Raw genomic sequence first — 21,502 nt, forward strand, 5'->3', positions numbered from 1 at the left:
AGGTACAAAGGATAATATAAAGGTTGGAGTTGAATATACAAACTTGAAAATTTGGCAACAAAATGTTATGGGAAGTATAAAATAATGTTTAATGTACAAAAGTAAAATTGACTGGTAGTAAATATGGTGTTTAATAAATTTTTAGTAAGTAATAGTGATTACAAAAAAGTGAAAAAGTAATGTTTATTTCATTCAATATTGCACTGGTAGTTATACTAGAGGTTATATGGCAGCACAAGGTAATTAAGAGTACTCTAAGCTAGTAAATGTGGTATTAAAACAGGTAAAGGTAATTAGACAAGTAATGGTTATTAAATGTCAAAAATGTTAAGAGTAAATTGAAATTATAGTAAAAATGATAATTATTAATTTTAGTAAGTAATATCAATTGATAGTATTTAAAAAAATATGAGGTAGTAATATGGACAGAGAAAGTATCAATTCAGCTAATGTTTAAGCGAACAATAGTAAATAAGAAAATTACATAAGGTGACTTATGCTTACTAGTAAAATCACAAAATGAGGTAGTTGATTATATAATTACTAAGAGATTGTACAATGAAATTTGAACAATAATGGAGCAAAACATACACTACACTACGTAGGCTTTTTAGGTTGGACATTGTTTAGTTATTCTCTGTAAGATTAGTATCCCTGAGAAATCGTGATACATCATTCTCGTTCGTGATTGTGTACAGTTGACCTACATTTGTTTTCCTAACAAGAATTTTCCCATCCCGTGTGAAGCATTGGTGTATTGTGTCATTATTCTCCCACTGTGATTTCGTGTATAGGGCAAGGAGGAATAACATCTTGTAGGAGTGAGGAAGAGCCAGTTGTGAGTGTGGGGGAAGTTCGTGAGGCAGTAGGTAAAATGAAAGGGGGTAAGGCAGCCGGGATTGATGGGATAAAGATAAAAATGTTAAAAGCAGGTGGGGATATAGTTTTGGAGTGGTTGGTGCAATTATTTAATAAATGTATGGAAGAGGGTAAGGTACCTAGGGATTGGCAGAGAGCATGCATAGTTCCTTTGTATAAATGCAAAGGGGACAAAAGAGAGTGCAAAAATTATAGGGGGATAAGTCTGTTGAGTATATCTGGTAAAGTGTATGGTAGAGTTATTATTGAAAGAATTAAGAGTAAGACGGAAAATAGGATAGCAGATGAACAAGGAGGCTTTAGGAAAGGCAGGGGGTGTGTGGACCAGGTGTTTACAGTGAAACATATAAGTGAACAGTATTTAGATAAGGCTAAAGAGGTGTTTGTGGCATTTATGGATTTGGAAAAGGCGTATGACAGGGTGGATAGGGGGGCAATGTGGCAGATGTTGCAGGTGTATGGTGTAGGAAGTAGGTTACTGAAAGCAGTGAAGAGTTTTTACGAGGATAGTGAGGCTCAAGTTAGAGTATGTAGGAAAAAGGGAAATTATTTCCCAGTAAAAGTAGGCCTTAGACAAGGATGTGTGATGTCACCGTGGTTGTTTAATATATTTATAGATGGGGTTGTAAGAGAAGTAAATGCGAGGGTCTTGGCAAAAGGCGTGGAGTTAAAAGATAAAGAATCACACATAAAGTGGGAGTTGTCACAGTTGCTCTTTGCTGATGACACTGTGCTCTTGGGAGATTCTGAAGAGAAGTTGCAGAGATTGGTGGATGAATTTGGTAGGGTGTACAAAAGAAGAAAATTAAAAGTGAATACAGGAAAGAGTAAGGTTATGAGGATAACAAAAAGATTAGGTGATGAAAGACTGGATATCAGATTGGAGGGAGAGAGTATGGAGGAGGTGAATGTATTCAGATATTTGGGAGTGGACGTGTCAGCGGATGGGTCTATGAAAGATGAGGTGAATCATAGAACTGATGAGGGGAAAAGGGTGAGTGGTGCACTTGGGATTACCAAAACTGTTGTCCAGAGGGCTGAGGAAGGGTTGTTGAGGTGGTTCGGACATGTATAGAGAATGGAGCGAAACAGAGTGACTTCAAGAGTGTATCAGTCTGTAGTGGAAAGAAGGCGGGGTAGGGGTCGGCCTAGGAAAGGTTGGAGGGAGGGGGTAAAGGAGGTTTTGTGTGCGAGGGACTTGGACTTCCAGCAGGCATGCGTGAGCATGTTTGATAGGAGTGAATGGAGACAAATGGTTTTTAATACTTGACGTGCTGTTGGAGTGTGAGCAAAGTAACATTTATGAAGGGGTTCAGGGAAACCGGCAGGCCGGACTTGAGTCCTGGAGATGGGAAGTACAGTGCCTGCACTCTGAAGGAGGGGTGTTAATGTTGCAGTTTAAAAACTGTAGTGTAAAGCACCCTTCTGGCAAGACAGTGATGGAGTGAATGATGGTGAAAGTTTTTCTTTTTCGGGCCACCCTGCCTTGGTTGGAATCGGCCAGTGTGATAATAAAATAATAAAATAAATATATATCAGTAACAACACTGCACTAGCCAAGGACTCGAACCCATGCTGCTTTGGCCTGCCCCATGGTGGGCGAAAACACATGACGCCCTAATCCACTGGACCATACGATCCTTAAGAGTAGCACTCCTGCGGAACTGAATGTTGTTCTCGCTACCAAAGGACACACGATGGTGTGGATGACTCTAGGCTAATTTCATTCTAGTCCTTGTTTGGTGTACTAGTGTAACGAGCAGTACTTTAAATTATTGTGACCACGAACGAGTGGTATTGGTCAATAACAACACTGCACTAGCCAAGGACTCCAACCCATGCTGCTTTGGCCTGCTTCATGGTGGGCGATAACACATGGTCACAATAATATAAAATACTGCTAGTCTGTAACAAGCTTGCTGCATGGAGGTATGGGGAAACATCGTCTGGCTCCAGCCTAGACCACACCTCACTAGTGAGGTGTGGTCTAGACCCTTTATATGCCTTCCTTTGATGCATTACTTTTATTGTTCCTTGATAACGTGATTAGTCACGAAAGCACTTGGAATTTCTCTATTCATTCAGTGGTTGTTTTGCATATATATATATATATATATATATATATATATATATATATATATATATATATATATATATATATATATATATATATATATATATATATATATATATATATGTCGTGCAGAATAGGCAGAACTTGCGATCTTGGCTTAAATAGCAACGCTCATCTTGCCAAATAGAACAAGCGAAAATTTGTGTATGCAATAATTTCGCCAAAATCATTCTGAACCTAACGAAAAAAATATATTTCACTGTGTTTGTTTAGTATTAAATTACTGTAAAGAAATCTAAAATATATTTAGTTGGGTTAGGTTAAAATAAATTGTTCTTGTTATAATAAGGTTAGGTAAGTTTTCTAAGATTCTTCTGTAGCAAAATAAAATTTTTTTACATTAACATTAATGAAAAAAATATATCTTTAAATGTATAAGAGAAAATTTTAGAAAGGACTTAATTTTAAATGAGTTCTTGCTAAATGACCAGTTTTACATACATCGATAAACCAGTATTCATACTTCACCTGCAATTTGTGGTACTAAGTCAACACTGATGGTAGAACCAGTGGTGGTTGTAATGGTCAGTGTAAAAGCGGCAAGCTGCGGCTTATAATCAATTCTCTTCACTCCATCAACACGCACTTTGGACATGCATGTTTTCAATCTAAAAGACAAACGTTAAATTACAAATTAAAAAGAAAATAGTCAAAATATGTGCGCTGCTGATCTCACAGAAACATTGAAGATTTTTAACTATTTTGATAATGTAAGTGAAAAAGACTCGTGTTCAAAACATGGCTATCTTGGTTGTGGAGACGTTTCGCTGAGCAGAGGTTTTATACAGAAAATAGGTAATATGGTATAAAATACCGACAAATGAAGAAAAAACATGTATAGTATTAGGATATTTTAACGAGGAAACGTTTCGCCACGAATAGAAAATAGGTAATATGGTATAAAATACCGACAAATGAAGAAAAAACATGTATAGTATTAGGATATTTTAACGAGGAAACGTTTCGCCACGAATGGCTTCTCCAGTCCCACAGAGATAACCACAGGCGGAGTTTATATAGTAGAGGTGAGATGAATAGAGGATAGACCAGTACATCTGGGAGCCAGAGAATAGAGGAACGGGGTTGGTATGGTGCTCCAGACTTCTCAATTATCGTGGTGTCCTATTTATTAAGAATTAATGTGGTTAAGGCTTCTGAAATAATAGTGCTGCTATTGCTCTGGGCAACAAGATTGATAGTTGCAATCAAATTACTTTTCCGGCATCATCGTCTATCTAGTTCTTCCCTGATGACGAGTTTGGCATCGTTAAATTTCATTACATGGATGCGAGTGTTACTATGGATGACTCAGGCATTAACGAGATCAAACTCATCATCAGGGTAGAAGAATTAACGAGATGTCTGGAAAATGCTTTGATGGAAACCAAAACCACTTTTTTAGGAACAGTCAAAGTTTTATTATTTCGGATGTCAAAGAAAATTTGATTCTTCATAAACAGGACATCACGATCACCTAGAAGTTCGAGTTTTGGAGCATTGCTGAGAGCCTACTGGTCCATGCTAGCCTCGTCCCTCTACCTTTTGCATCACAGCTGTGTTGTTTTTGTCTTTTTTCACCTAACCTCTACTACTGTATAAGCCAACAGGGTGCATCAGCTCCCAAAAATTCTCTCAGTGGCTTAATCCCCCAAAATAAAAATAGCAATAATAATAATAATGCTTCAAAACAAGTCTCCTGTTCTGCTTCCAACCAGATAGCTTCTCCTTAATCTCCGATACAGAAATTCTTGCGCCTCCCCTGAAACTCCGCTTGTGGTCGTCTCTGTAAAACAAACTTAAAGGGGTCATAAGTGTACAGCAATATTCCAGCCTAGAGAGAACAAGCGATTCGAAGAGAATTATCATTGTCTTGGGATCTCTCGTTTTGAAGGTTCTCATTATCCATCCTATCATTGTCCTAGCAGATATGATCGATATATTGCTGTGATCTTTGAAAGCGAGATTCCCTGACATTATCACTCTCAGGTCCTTCACATAAGTTTTTCACTCTATTGTGTGGTTGGAATTTGTTTTATACTCCGATCGAGTTTTTCATAGCGGAGTAATTGAAATTTGTCTTTACTGAACTTCATATTGTTTTTTGAGGTCCATTAAAAGACTCGGTTAATGTCCGCTTGGAGATTTGCAGTGTTCTCAGTGGATGACATTTTTATGTAAATTCTGATATCATCAGGAAAGGAGGACACGGTGCTGTGGCTAACATCTCTTTCTATGTCAGATATGAGGATGAGGAGCAGGATGGGAGCAAGTACTGTGCCTTGTGGAACAGAGCTTTTCACCGTAGCTGCCTCTGTTTACTATTATTCTTTGTGTTCTATATGTTAGGAAATTATAAATCCATTAACCCACTTTTCCTATTATTCCTTTATCACGCACTTATTAAAGGTTTTCGTAAAGTCTGTGTATAATACATCTGCATTTTAAACCATACCACGGACCGGGTTAGAACCCGCGATCACAGAGTCTTAGAACTCCAGACTGATGCGTTAGCCACTGGGCCAGCTAGCCCAGTGGCTAATGCTTCGATTTGGAGTTTTATGATTCTCTGATCGCGGGTTCTAACCCCGCCCGTGGTATGATTTGTTTGCAATCGTGTCATTACGATTTCACGAGACATCTGCATTCTTTTTGTCCTCCAGAGCATCCTGAAATCGTGTAGTATCTCTTAAAATTTGAACGAATTTCCGAACGGATACAACCATTCTTAACGAATCCTTAAATTTAACACATTATTTTCAAGGATTCAGGCCTTAGAAATAATCTAAGAAATAATTTGAGGAAGCCTGAATCATCATTACATAACGTTAGAATTATTGTAGTAGTCTAGAGCATTAATGTTTGGTCGTCAACTTAGGGCTAAATTATAATAATGTTGGTAGAATTAATAACAATATGTTAAGTAAAAGGACACAAGTTCATCTAATGCGAAATTTTGTTGTAGCACTAGTTACACTGGTGTCCTTTTTACCTAACACCTAAATCAGTAAATAACTGGCACTTCATTGGTGTGCTAGAGAGCCAGCAGAACGCATGTTACGTTTATGGAAAATTTTATAGGGTGATTACCTTTATGTACCTCAACATTACATGCTTACAAGTAAACTCATTGGGAGACAACCATATTGTTTACCGTAGTCACCCCGTGTAGACATGTGAGAAAACTTTACCACCCCTGGTCACGGCAAGTGGTTCCTTCGACCTCACAATCTTATCCATATCTATCCGAGACCAGTATGGATTGGATAGCACCCACAAGTACGGTGCTACTAATTAATTGTGGACTGTATAGATTATATTAGTTTAACTGAATGAAGGGGGGTGGGCTAGGTTACATATGGATATATCCATCAAGGAAAACACTTGTACATAATCTCACCACTTACCAGATATTCTCTGGTGGTCACTTGATGTAGCTGGATCACCCATAACCTATCCAATTACAACATACCTAACTGGCCAGTATCAGTCTGCTATAACTAGAAGGGTTACTTAACTGTGGGTGATTGATACTCCTTATTCCCTCCATTCACTATCTCATTTCGATGTCCTGCTACACCGACACGGTTCATATTCCAGCAGGACGAGGTATCCGTCGGTTTGTCCCGTTTTAGAAGTCGTGATTCCATAAAGTTTCACTATCCTCGGTACGAGAATCACGCGTTCACTCGGAGCAGGGCGATCTATTTCACATCCCGCATTCTCTTAACTTAATGTTATTATCACTGATTACATTACCATTCACAGGACGATTTAACGTCTCATAATTATTATACACATTAGAGTTCACTCCATTAAAATCTGAGGCCAATGAGTGAGGATTAACACACGGGTATTTCCCCAGGACACATACCATGGCCGTGTACCAGTCACACCCGGTCGAACCATTATTCACTAATTTTACCACCTTTTTACGGTGGTCCCGTAAATCACGTTCCCTCACTCTTCACCAGGAACTTCCTATTATGAAGTGAGGCCCATATTAATCCTTAGGCCGCCGTGAACGCCAATTTCCTGATCCCAGGTTTTCACATCCTCCTCACTACATTCAAAACACTCCCACCTCCCCCATGGCCCGAATCGACCTCTTCCCCCGCACATCCGGGCATGCGCAAAGGGAACTCTTGGTTCTATCCTATTGTCAAATATATTTTTGACTCATATCGACACATTAAACACCTATTAGGCACTATAGTTTCGGAAAATTAAAAAAATTCCACAACGTTCTTCTGGTTACAACAGGCGTAGAGGGGAGTCAGGCTGCTCGTATCCTCAAAATGTCTGTCTGGCAGTGTAGAGAAATACTATAAAGACCTCCCAATGGGCTACTGACTAGAGTATCCAGCAGATTCCCTCCTGTGATAAGTACTCAATTTCATTAAATGGGTAGCCACTTATTTTGGTGTGGGTTATAAAAGGGGCAAAGCCCCACTATAGGGTTGGTTATAGTAACGCCTTCACAGTGATTTAACCATAGGAACAACACTGTATCAGTAGTATTTAACACTTAAGTTACATATCACTGATAGCTTAGGGTAGGCCCAAGAATAAAGAACAACTTAGGCCCTAAGCTAGAGTAATAACCGAGCAATTGTTTGTTGATACCATTTTTCTCTTGTACGTGACCATGACCTTTGGGAAGCCTCACAGTAGTTAAGGTGACCTGGAACAGTCACCAGGTACATTACCTAAGAACAGACTCAACATCATAGTTACCTGTCGTGCAGGGGAACTGGGACCTGCTGGTCCTTCCTGCCATTAACACTAACAAAGGAGAGAAAATAACAGAAGTTTGTGAGGATGGGATTGTTAATTTTACATCAGCCACGTCATAAATTGAGAGCCTCATAAATTTCCATGTGGATCTGCCTCTGAATAAATATTTCCTAAAATCCCAGTGAGTCACGATTTTAACTTCCAGCTGTGCCCTTGTGTTCCTGTTTCCCGCCTGTCCTGATTTAGCCTATCAGTTCCTCTCAATATTTTGTACACTATAATTTTTTGTCCTCTAATTTCATTATGAGTGATTGAGTGTTGTTGCAGATATTGCACACATACTCCTGGAAAATTTGTTTTTGCAGTGTTGCAGCATCCAGATATCCTTGGCTGTCTCGTGGCATCTTCTCTGCAATCTTCCATTTTAAGCTGAAGAAATTATTGGCATCAGGAACCGCCTAAAATTGAATTCGAGAACATTAGCTGGCAAAAATATATGCACTGGATAAAAATAATAATCCTTATCGAATAAATATTTTAATGTATTTTGGCTAAAATAAAATCCCAAAACCTATATTGTTTCTGTTTTCCCCTTATATAACGCATGTCTTAAAACGTAAATATCCCGTAACTTCCTGGGGAAAATCTTCAGGTGTTCCAGTGTTATTCCCGACCTACCAGAAACATCTATAAAAAAAATCAAAGAATAATCCTAAAGCTTCATATAAATCAGAAATATTTAACTGTAAAAACAGTAATAAACTTAGCAACACAACAGTTTGTAAATATAATTCATGCTATAAAAATTCAGTGGAAAAAACTTCATTACTATTCATGCCGAATAATTTTGTAAATATTTTATTTCTACGCTGAGTGACTTATTGAAAATGGCACAAAATACCAACAAGCTGAAGATTAAGACACATGTGCAACAGTTGGGTATGTTTATTGATGAAACGTTTCACAACACAGTGGCTTTATCAGTCCATACAAAAGAGAATGATGAAGAAGAGGAGGAGTTTGAGGTAATCAGTCCCTCAGCCTTGAGTCGATGTAATCAGTCCATCAATCTTGAAAAGACTGATGGACTGGTTATATCGACTCAAGACTGAGGGACTGATTGCCTCAAACTCCTCCTCTTCTTCACCATTCTCTTTTGTATGGACTGATAAAGCCACTGTGGCTGTTGCACATTTGTCTTAATCTTCAACATTACGACCAAGTTCGTGAACTCAGTCATATCCAGCAATAGTGCTTAATAAACCTCTGAAAACTAATAAAACTACTTACATCAAATTTTTCAGCTACGTAGGGGATAGGCAGTACCATGATGATGTCAAAGTCAGTGTCGTCATTGATAGAAAGTGACTCGAAGGCACTTCCTCCATGCATGAAATGGGCCTTAGTCAAAACATTACTCTCCTCGAATTGCCTATTCAGGGCCTTAATGACATCCTCTACCACCTAGAAAATAAACGAATCACTGTAATTCCTCACTAACTGTTGAAACTGCAGTTCAGGCCCGGTGGCCTGGTGGCTAAAGCTCCCGCTTCACACACGGAGGGCCCGGGTTCGATTCCCGGAGGGTGGAAACATTTCGACACGTTTCCTTACACCTGTTGTCCTGTTCACCTAGCAGCAAATAGGTACCTGGGTGTTAGTCGACTGGTGTGGGTCGCATCCTGGGGGACAAGATTAAGGACCCCAATGGAAATAAGTTAGACAGTCCTCGATGACGCACAGACTTTCTTGGGTTATCCTGGGTGGCTAACCCTCCAGGGTTAAAAATCCAAACGAAATCTTATCTTATCTTCATTGTTCATGTCCGAGAGGAAGTTTAGCAAGAATTTTAAGCTTTCTACGTGCAGTAAATGTGCTACCTGGTGGGGAGGGGGGAGGGAGGAGGGGAGGAAAAAGGGGGGAGGGGGACGAAGAAGGGGGAAGTGGGAGGAAGAAGGGGGAAGAAGAAAGGGGAACGGGGGGGTTACGATAATGCCGACTCTCGGCACCTCTCAAATTATAAAATTGATATCTGACGATCGTACAGTTGTCTTCTGGAGAAGTGAAGTTGGTCACTGGTGATGAAGACAACCAATACTGGTATTGTAAACTGTAGCGCAGCAATAATGTTGCCAGAATTACCCACAATATGTAACTCATATGGCATTTTATTATGGCAATGTATCGCTTGACAAAGCTCATAGAGAGATGCAAGATAAGATAAGATTTCGTTCGGATTTTTAACCCCGGAGGGTTAGCCACCCAGGATAACCCAAGAAAGTCAGTGCGTCATCGAGGACTGTCTAACTTATTTCCATTGTGGTCCTTAATCTTGTCCCCCAGGATGCGACCCACACCAGTCGACTAACACCCAGGTACCTATTTGCTGCTAGGTGAACAGGACAACAGGTGTAAGGAAACGTGTCGAATGTTTCCACCCGCCGGGAATCGAACCCGGGCCCTCCGTGTGTGAAGCGGGAGCTTTAGCCACCAGGCCACCGGGCCACATGTGTCTTGTGCACATGTGTCTTTCTACCTAACATATGTGTCTTTCTACCTAACACATGTGTCTTTCTACCTATGTGTCCTTTTACCTAAAACATGTCTTTCTACCTAATGCATGTGTCTTTCTACCTAACACATGTGTCTTTCTAACATATGTGTCTTTCTAACACATGTGTCTTTCTACCTATCACATGTGTCCTACCTAACAACCTGAAGTACTACAGTATTATTCTAGCTATAACTGTAGTAGGAAATATTGGAAATTAGCATTTAATTAACATAAAGGTACTGGAGCATTAAAATAAGATTTTTTCTCGGATTTTTAACCCCCGGAGGGTTAGCCACGCATGATAACCCAGGAAAGTTAGTGCGTCATCGAGGACTGTCTGTCTTACATTGTGGTCCTTCAGTCGACAGGATGCGACCCACACCGGTCGACTAACACCCAGGTACCTACCTGCTAGGTGAACAGGACAACAGGTGTGAAGAAACGCGTCGAATGTTTCCACCCCGCCGGGAATTGAACTCGGGGCCTCAGCTTGTGAAGCGAGAGCTTTGCCAGCCAGGCCATGGGCCCCTTGGGGCCCCTGCATTGCAGCAGACCTACTTGCTGATGCTAGCCAATGTCAAAACTGGAACAATACACATAACCCGCACATAGGAGAAAGAAGCTTATGAAGACGGATTATATGTGACATTACATTAGAGGAGCACTTCGGTAGGCCTACTGGCCCATATTAGGCACGTCTTGCTGAAATCCAATGCTTTTCACTTATAAATGTATCTAGCCTATATTTAAAGCAATCCAATGTTTATTGAGCTCGAACGATCAAAGGAGGGCAGGACAAGCAAGACAGACATGGCAGGTGTGGCCCGGTGGCCTGGTGGCTAAAGCTTTCGCTTCACACACGGAGGGCCCGGGTTCGATTCCCGGCGGGTGGAAACATTTCGACACGTTTCCTTACACCTGTTGTCCTGTTCACCTAGCAGCAAATAGGTACCTGGGTGTTAGTCGACTGGTGTGGGTCGCATCTTGGGGGACAAGATTAAGGACCCCAATGGAAATAAGTTAGACAGTCCTCGATGACGCACTGACTTTCTTGGGTTATCTTGGGTGGCTAACCCTCTGGGGTTAAAAATCCGAACGAAATCTTATCTTAAGAAGGCAGGGAGCCTTGAAGAGAGGAAGGAAGGCAGGTAGATAGGCATGACGGAAGGCAGGGAGCCAGGCAGGCATTGGTAGAGATTGATAAAGAAATGTATATTATTTATGATCTCTTTGAAAAAAAAAATGAAAGTATTCAGGTCTAGTACAGGTCAGGTTGTGTGGGTGGGAGGAGGAAGAGAGAGAGAGAGAGGAGTGATGACTAACTGTGATAAGATTAAGAAGAGAGGACACAAGGAGTCACTTGTATGTTCTTAACACTGTACTTACTTACTGCACTCATACATTCTCAACACACTATGATAAACCGAACAATAATGTGTGTTTACATTATCCTATGCAGCCATAATTCACATTTCATATTTATAAGCTGAACTAAAAAAACTGCCAAAATGGGAACAGTTGGGGATCTGGCAACTGACTAATCAGATGTTGTGGTAGTGAGAGGGAGGGAGGTGAGGAGCAGAATGTCTGGTGAGAGGGAGAGACGTGGGGGCCAGAATGTCTGGTGAGAGAGAGGGAAGTGGGGGCCAGAATGTCTTGTGAGAGGGAGAGACGTGGGGGCCAGAATGTCTGGTGAGAGAGAGGGAAGTGGGGGCCAGAATGTCTTGTGAGAGGGAGAGACGTGGGGGCCAGAATGTCTGGTGAGAGAGAGGGAAGTGGGGGCCAGAATGTCTTGTGAGAGGGAGAGACGTGGGGGCCAGAATGTCTGGTGAGAGAGAGGGAAGTGGGGGTCAGAATGTCTTGTGAGAGGGAGAGACGTGGGGGCCAGAATGTCTGGTGAGAGAGAGGGAAGTGGGGGCCAGAATGTCTTGTGAGAGGGAGAGACGTGGGGGCCAGAATGTCTGGTGAGAGAGAGGGAAGTGGGGGCCAGAATGTCTTGTGAGAGGGAGAGACGTGGGGGCCAGAATGTCTGGTGAGAGAGAGGGAAGTGGGGGCCAGAATGTCTGGTGAAAGGGAGGGAAGTGGGGGCCAGAATGTCTGGTGAAAGGGAGGGAAGTGGGGGCCAGAATGTCTTGTGAGAGGGAGAGACGTGGGGGCCAGAATGTCTGGTGAGAGAGAGGGAAGTGGGGGCCAGAATGTCTGGTGACAGGGAGGGAAGTGGGGGCCAGAATGTCTGGTGAAAGGGAGGGAAGTGGGGGCCAGAATGTCTTGTGAGAGAGAGGGAAGTGGGGGCCAGAATGTCTGGTGACAGGGAGGGAAGTGGGGGCCAGAATGTCTGGTGAAAGGGAGGGAAGTGGGGGCCAGAATGTCTGGTGAGAGGGAGGGAGGTGATGGGAGGGTAGAAGGACTGGTAACACTCACCAGCCTCCAACACCTACACATGATACTGTAGTTCATTATTATGTAATGTATATACCATTTATACCTAACCTTTGGTATAAACTTTAATTTAAGAAAAGACATCCAGATATTCAGGCCTGTCCTGCCCTGCCCTACCTTATTATTATTAGTTTTTGTTAGTAATATCCATGCATTTAAATAATGAATGGTTAGATGTTACTGTCATGGGTGTTATTCTTGCTGGAGACGATGAATGGAGATCAGAAATGGTAATTAGGTACTGAGTTTTTGTAGAAATTAGTTATCATTTCTGTTAATTTCCCTTAAATCTGTTTTGCAGTGTTTAAAAAAGTTCTCATCAAGGAAGAACTTTGAAACAAATGATGCCTACCACTTGACTCATTGTGCTTCACTATCATTAGTGAGTCGTAGTGGTGGTGAATATGGTGGGTGTAGTGTGATAATGATGTGATGGTGATTGGATGATTAAGGTGATTGGGTGAATGAAGTGGTGAGTAGGGTGGTGGTGAGTAGAGTTATTAGGGTGGTGATGAGTAGGGTAGATGACTGGGGTGGCGGTGAGTAGAGTGGTGAGTAGGCTGGTGTAGATAAATAGTTCAGAGAACCGACAAGTTGATAAATTAGACACATGTGCAACACTTGGGTATCTTTACTGAGGGAACGTTTCGCCACACAATGGCTTCATCAGTCCTATACAAAGCAGAATGGTGAAGATCAGGAGTTTGAGATAATCAGTCCCTTAGCCTGGAGTCGATGTTATCAGTCCATAGTTATGAAAAGAATACAGCATATGTGCGAAGAAATGGCTTATATACTGTAGACAGGTGAGGTGAAGCAGTCATAGGCGATATCACAGTGGACGAATCTATAGGTGGAAGTAGGTCATGACTATAGATGGAATATACTTGGAGAGTGTTTTGGTGGTCAACACCCTCGCAGCCCGGTCTGTGACCAGGCCTCGTGGTGGATCAGGGCCTGATCAACTAGACTGTTACTGTTAGCTGCACGCAAATTGATGTATGAACCACAGCCCGGCTGGTCAGGCACTGACTTTAGGTATGTGACCAGCGCCTTGAAGACAGCCAGGAGTCTATTGGTAGTCCCCCTATGTATGCTGGGAGGCAGTTGAACAGTCTTGGCCCCCTGACATTTATTGTGTTATCTCTTAGCATACTCATGGCGCCCCTACTTTTCATTGGGGGAATGTTGCACCTCCTGCCGAGTCTTTTGCTTTAGTAAAGAGTGATTTTCGTGTGCAAATTTGGTACTAATCCCTCTGGGATTTTCCAAATGTATATTTTCATGTATCTTTCTCACCTGCATTCCAGGGAATACAAGTCCAGAGCTTCAACTGTTCCCAGTAATTTAGGTGTTTTATCATACTTATGTGTGCTGTGAAGGTTCTCTGTACATTCTTCAGGTCAGTAATTTTATCTGCCTTGAAAGGCTTTGTTAATATGCAGCAATATTCCAGCCTAGAGTGAACAAGCAATTTGAAGAGTCATAATGGGCTTGGTATCCCTAGTTTTGAATTATTATTATAATAAAAAAAGAAGCGCTAAGCCACAAGGGCTATACAGCGCCCTAGTTTTGAAGCTTCTCGTTATCCATCCTATCATTTTTCTAGCAGATGTGGTAGATTCATTGTTGTAATCTTTGAAAGTGAGATCCTCTGACATTATCACTCCCGGGTCCTTCGTATTAGTTTTTCATTTTATTGTGTGGTTGCAGTTTGTTTTATTCTCCAATGTAGTTTTAATTTCCTCAAGTTTTCCATATTGGAGTAATTGAAATTTCTCTTCATTGAACTTCATATTATTTTCTGCGACCCATTTAAAAATTTGGTTGATGTCTGCTAGGAGTCTTGCAGTGTCTTCGATGGAGGACACTGTCATGCAAATTTGGGTGTCATCCAAAAAGGAAGATATGGAGCTGTGGCTTACATCCCTGCCTATGTCAGATATGAGGATGAGGAACAGGACGGGGGCGAGTACTGTGCCTTGTGGAAAAGTGCTCTTCTTTGTAGGCACCTCAGACTTTACTCTGTTTATTATTACTCTTTGTGTTTTATTTGTTAGGAAGTTATAGATCCATCTACCGACTTTTCCTTTTATTAATGCATCATGCATTTTGTGTGCTATTACACTATGGTTGCATTTTTCGACTGCTTTTTGCCAAGTCTCGGTATACTACATTTGCATTTTGTTTGTCCTCTAGAGCATCCAGGACCTTGTCATAGTGGTCAAGTAGCTGGGACAGGCAGGAGCGACCTGCTCTAGAGTTGCCCTGGATTGTGTAACTGATGGGTATCTAGATGGGTGGCAATCTTGTTTTTAGAACAAGATTGCCACCCATGGAGTGGGCTGTCTTATTTTTAGTGGCTGTGGGATGACCCCTGTGTCCATGTTGCCCATCCATCTAATGCTAAATGCACGTGACAGGGGCTTCTTGCAGTTCTTGATAAACACGAAGTTCCATGAGTCTGGGCCTGGGGCAGAGTGAATGGGAATGTCATTTATTGCCTTTTTGAAGTCATGTGGTGTTAGGATAATATCAGAGATGTTTGATTTGACCAAATTCTGAGTTTCGGTCATAAAACAATTGTTGTGAGGGTTCGTGAGATGTATTGGTTGGAGTTAAACACACTTGTTGGATGGTAGCACTTATATTAGCAGACTGTGAGAGGGAAGGCCCAGCCTGGCCTGTCCTGTTGCCTGGTAGGGCTACGGTGAACTGAAAGCGAGGCCGGAAAGCGAGGCCGGAAAGCAAGGCCGTGATCGCAGTGCTCATATGCGGCATCACATGACATCACACAAACTAGTCACTGAGCCTAGCAAGAGGTCAACTATGTAAAACATATGGATGGTACTATGATACACAAATAACATATACATATACAGGGGATCAGCAACTATGCTGACAGCTCGGTAATGTCACGTATGTCCTCTTGACATACAATACTATGCAATAGGCTGAACAGACAGGAGGCTCTGGGTTGATTCTATACAATAGCAAAGACATATGTAACTTAGAGCTAATGGATGGTATCGTAATGGGTGGTATCATAATACATTACAAATCATAAGAACAAATCATAGTATAATAAGGGATGGAATTGATAGATCGATCTGTATTCATGCACTCTACGGATTCTGAAGAGAATATATAATTACAAAGGTGAAAGTAATTAACAGCAAAGGCAAATCTGGCATACTCAGATCATTACTGCTAAATCTCAGAATTCGGAGGGAACGTGAACACACACACAAAAAATTATTTCTGAAAACTGATCAGCAATAATAAAACACACAAGGAAACTGTTCTTTCTTACTGGAGGAATGAACAAACTCGGAGTGGATGACTCTCTCCGGTTGAAAAAAGTAATGCTATAACACGCAATATGAGCAAGGGAGAACGGATCTACTATCTCTCACTGCAAGCACAAGGGAAATGAGCCTACAATACTGGTATTCGTTCTCAGTCGAACACTGTGACACAAGGTATCATCTATAAAGAGACTGCACTTACAAACGTTAACAACATGTGAAGGTTACTCGAGAAATAACTGCTTACATTTCAAGGATTACTGTCAACTAGGATGGAATCACCATCTGGAACACAAGGAAGACACTCTAATGAGAGCAATAGCTGCGACAGAGATGTCTTTCTGCAGACGGCATGTGACATCAACAAGAGATGGCATTACTAGTTTCAAGTAATCGTTTCCTGACAAGGCATCCCCTGTGGAGAAACTACTACTTGAACTAGCAGACATTACAGGGATAGGCTTAGCACTCATGGCAGTCTTAGTGTCCACAGACACCTGAGGCAACTGAACACTATCTTGCATGTCTGAAGGTGTAGGTGGAACACAGATGGGAGTGACAGAGTTACTAGTGCCTGACCACTCTGATACGTTAATAAGTAATTCACAGATCTATAGGAACTTAATCTGAACTTCACATCTTGCAGCACTGTGACAAATCTCAAATACAAGCTGTGAGAACAAACATATTGCTCAAGGGCTAGGTAATGTCTTTCAGTCAGTAAGGGAATATTAGGACTTTGGACTGATTCATATTGACTTCAGCTGGCATGAGGTACTAAGTGAGCAAACAAAAGTGACTGGGACATCTTCTCAGGGAACTTATTCAAGGACATAAAAGCAAGAATAATAAATAGAATATATGACACAAAGCTGAAATGGGAGAAAATACTTAACTATTCTGCATACGTAAAGAAAGAATAACAAGTCACACTGTAGAGCAAGGAAAACTCACATAAAAAAAATACTCAACTGGATAAGCAACACTTTGAAAATCAAGAGAAATTGCACTTTATTCAAATCAAAATTACTCAAATTTACTTTAATTTGAATTAATGGCACAGTGAGTTGTCTTTACTCTCAATTCAATAAGGAAATTCAACAATAAATGATAAATCAATCAAAATGATAAAATAGAATTAATAAATCGTGTGCAAAATTAAAATAGACTGGGAAAGCAATTCTCTACTGTATATATATACTATATATATATACTATATATATATATATATATATATATATATTATATATATATATATATATATATATATATAATATGTATATATATATGTCGTGCCGAATAGGCAGAACTTGCGATCTTGGCTTAAATAGCAACGCTCATCTTGCCATATAGGACAAGTTAAAATTTGTGTATGCAATAATTTCGCCAAAATCATTCTGAACCTAACGAAAAAAAAATATTTCACTGTGTTTGTTTAGTATTAAATTACTGTAAACTAATCTTAAATATATTTAGTTGGGTTAAGCTAAAATAAATTGCTCTTGTTATAATAAGGTTAGGTAAGTTTTCTAAGATTCTTTTGGTGCAAAATTAAAATTTTTTACATTAACATTAATGAAAAAAATATATCTTTAAACGTATAAGAGAAAATTTTAGAAAGGACTTAATTTTAAATGAGTTCTTGCTAATTGACCAGTTTTACATATTCGGTACGACATATATATAATATAAATATATATATATAATATAAATATATATATATATATATATATATATATATATATATATATATATATATATATATATATATATATATATATATATATGTATATTGAAAATAAAGTGACACACAAAGAATAAAATATTATGCACAGAACAAGGAATGTGAAACTGAAATCACAGAATATTACACTGAGATAATAAACTGTAGCAATATTGCAAATAACAATTACTAATCATAAAGTACTGCACAACACAACACTACATAAAAAAATATTCTGAAAGAAAAAAAATTAATGGCAGGACAATACTTGCAGAAGAAACATTGCAAAATGAGGCAACACTGTAATAATAAAAAAAAAATTGCAGAATGAATCAATACTGCAATAATAAAAAAAATTGCACACACAAGAAAATGCAGTTTACACAAACAAAAAAAAATTCTGATCAAGGAATGAACTGACTGAACACTTTAACTCTTAACTGCAGCTTAAACAAACACTGAACAAGCAAAAGAATAATTTACTTTAAAAAAGGAAGTTAAAAATTACACTAAGAGTGAATTTGTTCAATGAAATATGAATAATAATAAAGGGCATAAATTGCAAAACAGGGAAAGGTTAACACTTACAATAATGTAGGAACAAAACACATCAATATATGACAATACTATGAAAATTTTCTTGCAATAAGGTCTTGTGTTGACAAAAATTGGAAAATAATTTTCTTACTTCAATAAAATAATGGCACTATTGTCTGTGGAGATAAGACAAAATAGACACTGGCTAAATGAAAAGAATTAACACAAACGAGTGTTCAACACACAATAAAATGGAAAAACGAATGAATAAAAAAAAATCAGCAAGAATACACAAATGCTGGGAGAAAAAAAATAACTGAGACAACACTGAGTTGTGATGCAGAATATAAGGTAACAAGTTACTGACATACTTCACTGCATAAATTACTAGGCAAGGAACACAGTACTGTGAACACAAGATACTTGTGAAGTGTAAACACAAGTTTACACTGCTTATGTATTGTATACAACAGAGGAAAATGTAAAGTACTTACTTCACGTATACATAAAAAAAAGGAACAACACAACAGACATAAAAATAAAGCACGAAAATGAAACACTGAAGAGAGAAAAATATTGCAAACAGTATATAATGAACCCTGAGTCTAATCAAGAGTCACTGAATGTCACTAAGAAATCACTGAAAAAGAAATTGTCTCAACACCCGCAAATGTCTCTATAAGAATATTTATTATCACTGGAGGGACATCAGTGGAGAATTGAGGGTGGTGGATGGTGGAAGAAGGTGGAGTCTCGTGGCTGGCAGCGACTCTCTACTCGGCGATGCTCGCAGGATTTGCTTTTCTCGTTGGCGCACAGGTACGATGAAACAATCTTGTGTCTTGACCCTCTATGTGAGCCATGAAAGAAGGTGCTAGGACCCAATATAAGGGTGAAAAAACAGTGGTGGAAGGTGGTTGAGGCAGTGCACTGGGACACCACGTGGTGGCTGGGCCTACTGGATAAGCGGCGTAACCCACATGCTTTGCGTACACCCGCACTAGGCACGAGGATATTCTAAGCCAGGCTGGCTTAAAAACCCACAATATACCACAACACCACAGGGATGGTACAAGCACTCAGGATGGCTTGGAACTTGGAGCACAGAGCGATGGTGAAGGCTGTAACTCAATGTGGCTTGCTTGAGTACTGAGTTAAATCACCTGGGTTAGTTGGATGGCTGGCTTGGCTTAACCCATCACACAGTCTGGCTTGAGAACTTGTAACGATGAGCACAGCAGGGGTGGAAAGCTGGCTAGCAGGCAAGGCTGGTACTAAGACAGGCTGGATGGTGTAGGGCTGACTCTCCCCACAGACTGGCTTGGTGGCTTGGCTTAATTTGCAAACCTGGGTCAACCCCTCGGAAGTAATGCAAATAAGCAGATAAAACACTAAGACACAGACTGACCAGTAAGCAGAAAGCAAACAGGCTGGTGGGTGCTGGCTCTGGGGTAGCTGGCTGCTAGGCTAGCATGCCGTCGACAAAATGTCCATCAGGTCTGCTGACAGAAGTTTATCTCCCTACATTGGAGTAAATATAAATTTTACGCCCTCACCGCTGGCACCATTTGTTGTGAGGGTTTGTGAGATGTGATGGTTGGAGTTAAAAACACTTGTTGGATGGAAACACTTATATTAGCAGACTGGGAGACGGGACGCCCAGCCTGGCCTGTCCTGTTGCCTGGTAGGACTACAGTGAACTGAGAGTGAGGCCGTGAGCGCAGTGCTCTTATGCGGCATCACGTGACACAAACTAGTCACTGAGCCTAGCAAGGGGTAAGCTATGTAAAACATATGGATGGTACTATGATACACAGATATCATATACATTAGTCTGGTTAGCGGCTCACTAAACACTGAATCATACTGGGACTTTAGTAACTCATTTCCTTGCTGTCATCTGTGTAAGTCCCATGACTTGTAAACAGGGGTTCAATACTGGATGTTGTTTTTGCCTTAGATTTGGCATAAGAAAAGAAATATTTTGGGTTTCTTTCATTTTCGTTTATAGCTTTTAGTTCTTCCTGAGTTTCTTGTCTCTTGTGTGATTCCTTAAGTTCGATATTTGCTATTTCTCTGCCCAGTGCCTCCCTACGTATTTCAGAGATACTGGTCCTTTTCAGCAGTTCTGTGATTCTTTGTCTTCGCCTGTACAGGGAGAGTCTCTCTCTTTCTAGTTTACACCTTCTCTTCCTTTTTCTTAAAGGAATATGCCTCGAGCATACCTCAAGTGCCATAGAGTTATTTCTTTCTAGGCAGAAACTCGGATCCATGTTGTTTAGGATATCTTCCCATCTTGTTTCATTGAGGACATGGTTGACTTGATCCCACTATTTGTTTATGTTATTGAAGATGAATTTGGTGAAAGTATCCTCGTGATTGATCACATTGTGCTGGTCAGGGTCCCCATGCATGCATGTCTGTACATCTCCCAGCTATTACAACCTGGGTGATTTGAGGCTCGAATGTAACACTACACTTCACTTTTTCGTGTATTTTTTCCTGTGTTGGTTATATAATTATTTATATATGATTTTATAGCTTATTTTTCACGAATATCAACTTTACTTTTCACTGTGCACTACTTTACAGCACAAATGTTCACTGCACACTGCAACACAACTTTTCACTGCACAGTACAACACAACTTTTCACTGCACACTGCAACACAACTTTTCACTGCACAGTACAACACAACTTTTCACTGCACACTGCAACACAACTTTTCACTGCACAGTACAACACAACTTTTCACTGCACACTGCAACACAACTTTTCACCGCACAGTACAACACAACTTTTCACTGCACAGTACAACACAACTTTTCACTGCACACTGCAACACAACTTTTCACTGCACAGTACAACACAACTTTTCACTGCACACTGCAACACAACTTTTCACTGCACAGTACAACACAACTTTTCACTGCACACTGCAACACAACTTTTCACTGCACAGTACAACACAACTTTTCACTGCACAGTACAACACAACTTTTCACTGCACACTGCAACACAACTTTTCACTGCACAGTACAACACAACTTTTCACTGCACACTGCAACACAACTTTACCTCTACACTTGACACGTCTCTTAGGTTGCTGATAAACTTTGTTGTAAAAAATATTTGTATGTAAATATTTACAAGGAAAGAAAAGTATTTGACTTGAGTGTTGCGTGGTGGTTGTG

At 40.2% G+C, this 21,502-nt stretch overlaps 1 protein-coding gene across 1 annotated transcript in view; it reads right to left on the reverse strand.

The window, feature by feature from the left end:
- The window catches only part of LOC128697399 (cyclic GMP-AMP synthase-like receptor), an 81,118-nt gene that overhangs the window by 21,713 nt on the left and 37,903 nt on the right, over positions 1–21,502 (reverse strand). The window contains exons 3-5 of the mRNA XM_070094219.1: positions 9,038–9,211; positions 8,090–8,205; positions 3,482–3,621 (exon numbers count right to left, since the gene is read on the reverse strand). Of these exons, the coding sequence (XP_069950320.1) occupies positions 3,482–3,621; positions 8,090–8,205; positions 9,038–9,211 (430 nt within the window). The remainder of the gene's footprint in view (positions 1–3,481; positions 3,622–8,089; positions 8,206–9,037; positions 9,212–21,502) is intronic.

The sequence above is a fragment of the Cherax quadricarinatus genome, chromosome 44, assembly GCF_038502225.1.
Source record: "Cherax quadricarinatus isolate ZL_2023a chromosome 44, ASM3850222v1, whole genome shotgun sequence".
NCBI classification, from domain to species: domain Eukaryota; kingdom Metazoa; phylum Arthropoda; class Malacostraca; order Decapoda; family Parastacidae; genus Cherax; species Cherax quadricarinatus.